Below are 2837 nucleotides of genomic sequence, written 5' to 3' on the forward strand. Positions count from 1 at the left end.
CCGAAACTCATAGTATGTGATCAAGGGACATCAAATCAAAGTGCTTTAAAATTGTTAAATGTTAATGAGACAAATCCGTTTGTAAATGGTTATAAAATATATTCTTTATTCGATGTTCCGCATTTACTCAAAAGTGTTCGTAACAATTTCATTGAAGCTTGTTTTCAAAAGAACGATCAAATTTTTTCATACAAAGACATTAAAGATACTTATAATTTAGATAAACTAAGTAAAAAAAGTAATGCTCTTAATAAAATCACTGACGCACATATCCATCCAACGCCTTTTCAAAAAATGCGTGTGAAGTTGGCTGTGCAACTCTTAAGTCATTCTATGTCGTCAGCTATACGCACATGTGCCGAAACTGGTAAACTTTGCAGTAAAACCGCAATCAATACCACAGATTTTATAGAATTCATAAACAATTTATTTGATTGTTTAAATAGTAGATCACTTTATAGTAATAATCCATACAATTCTGCACTAACGCATACGGGAATTGTCAAAACTTTTTTAATAAGTGCTTCAAAATACTTTATAAACTTGAAAAAATCAAAAAAGGAAAAATTTCACAACCTCCATGCTTTAAAGGATTTACGCAAACTGTTAATGCTATTTTACAATTTTTTGAGGAAGAAAAATGTAATGACATTTTTTTTTAATGACAAATAGACTCAATCAAGATAAGCTTGAAAATTTATTTAGTATTTTTCGGCAGAAAGGGGGCTATAATAAAAATCCAACTGCAAGAACAATAAGGACTTCTATTAGAAGTAGTTGTATTTTTTCTTTGTGTGCTTCCACAGCAACTAACTGTGAACCATCGCAAGACACAAATGATTTTATATCAATCGATGTAGATAAAATATCTAACACAGAAACTATAGAAACATATTCTGATGACGAATCAGATTAAAGATTTATGACCAACTTTTGGAATAAATTCTAAAAATCGTTCTGTCGGTCCACCTTTATCACTGACATAGCGAAGTATAAAAGTAAGTTGGTCAGAATGTGTTATATCTGGTGTAGAGTCTACAACAATCAAATAATATTTACGACTTTTAACTTCATTTATGATAGATCCCTTAACTTTTTTGGTCGTTAATACAATAATTTCATCACAAATTGTTGATGATAAGTACGATGTAGTACCACGACCAGAATTACCATATTTCAAAATATTACGTTGTCCTAAGAAAGGGTCAAATTCTGATAACAATTCAAGAAGCATCATGTAATTTTCATTTTTAGGCAATCCGAAAATCTCTTCTTGTCCCCGGAATGGAAGTCCGCGTGAAGCTAATGTTTTAATTACAGATACTACTCTCTCTAAAACACTTCTCCAATACATTTTTTCATAGTTAATTTAAACCAATAACATAGAATCTAATCTTCCTTGTTCTTGTCCTAAATCTTTCAATTTTAGTAAACATGTTTTGTGATTTAACGATCCTTCGTGTTCTTTAAGACGCTTATGTGCATTTTTCCAATCATTAAAAACATCATTAGCTAAATTAAAAGATTAATTTTTAAATAACCAACAAGGTGCACAAAAAACTTTTCCTAATTTATGAGAGTAAACAAGCCATGTACGTGAAATTAGTTCACCATTAGATAATTTTGAATAAAACATAGTTTTGTTACAAAATCTCACTTTGCCTACAGAATATTGATTTTTCGATTGAATAAAATTGTCATTATTATTTTGTCCTACACCAGGTACTGCACAAAATTTTATAAAATTTGCAGTACGTGACCAATCTGCCGAATCGGTTGGAAAACGCTTAACTTCTTCTGTTGAATTGTCATCTTGCACCTTCATTAATTTTTACCATTACACATTTCGTCGACTTTTACATCATTCAAATCAACCTAAACATTTTATATTTTTGATATATTAAATACAGTAATGAAAATTCTTATTCAAAAGCATTCATATATTATATTTTATACACATACCTTGGACATAGATTATAAACTTTTTAATTCTGAACTGTCGTCGATCAACTTTATTTTATAGGTATTGATTTAAACGGTGAGTCGGTGAGCACTTTAGTCTCTATAATCGTAATCGATTACTGATTGACAGATTTCTGAGCAGTATGCACTGTGCAGAAGACGGGCGGCAGTGCCAGCGTCGCGCGTCGTCACAAATTGCAATCGCAATGTTTATTATTATTAATTGCTTTATGTTTATCAAAACATCTGATTTCCAGAATTAATTCTAGTATTCTGTTGCGTGCCAATATCAAATCCAGATCCAGGGTGTTATTTAAATGAAAATTACAACTCTTAAGAACAATAACGTATAAATACGTATAAATAAAGTTCATGTAACTGATACAAAAAGCGGCCGAGTGTTGTTGAAGTTGCTCAGGTCTTCGTGGCTCTGGTACATCTGCCGTTGCTGGTCTCCGGGCTCCCTTATATACGAAGAAGTCTCTTGTTGTTGTAATCGACAACCTTCTAATTCATATTAATTCTTGGAATTGTTTTCACACTTGAAAACAACAATCTCCAGGATGTCTTCTGTTCTCAATTGGCAATTCGTGGAAATGCAATAATATATTTACACGACTGCTATTTTGATTTATTATGATGTTTTTACAAAATATGAATCTAATATCTCGTATATATTATAATTCTTAGGCCACATATATATCTATATTACTATTGCTAACACCTCTAGCAATATTACATATTATATTATATATACTTATATTATTAACATATCTCGTAGCCTATAACAATTCTAAGAATAGACTAGTATGGTGGCCGCGCGCTTGCGTATATCCGTATATATCTAATAATTTACTGGTTATGCATTGTGCAAG

At 31.0% G+C, this 2837-nt stretch overlaps 1 protein-coding gene across 1 annotated transcript; it reads right to left on the reverse strand.

Annotated features, from left to right (window-relative positions):
• Positions 1–907: 907 nt before the first annotated feature.
• LOC112599904 lies at positions 908–1354 on the reverse strand. Its single transcript, XM_025347026.1, has one exon. It carries the CDS (start codon positions 1352–1354, stop codon positions 908–910), a length of 447 nt encoding a protein of 148 aa, XP_025202811.1.
• Between the last annotated feature and the right edge of the window lie 1483 nt (positions 1355–2837).

Source organism: Melanaphis sacchari, unplaced genomic scaffold, assembly GCF_002803265.2.
Source record: "Melanaphis sacchari strain LSU unplaced genomic scaffold, SCAv2.0 Contig567_pilon_pilon, whole genome shotgun sequence".
Classification (NCBI taxonomy): domain Eukaryota; kingdom Metazoa; phylum Arthropoda; class Insecta; order Hemiptera; family Aphididae; genus Melanaphis; species Melanaphis sacchari.

Coding starts and splice junctions, on each gene's coding strand:
- LOC112599904 (XM_025347026.1), bottom strand. CDS start 1,354: ATGTATTGGAGAAGTGTTTTAGAGAGAGTAGTATCTGTAATTAAAACA.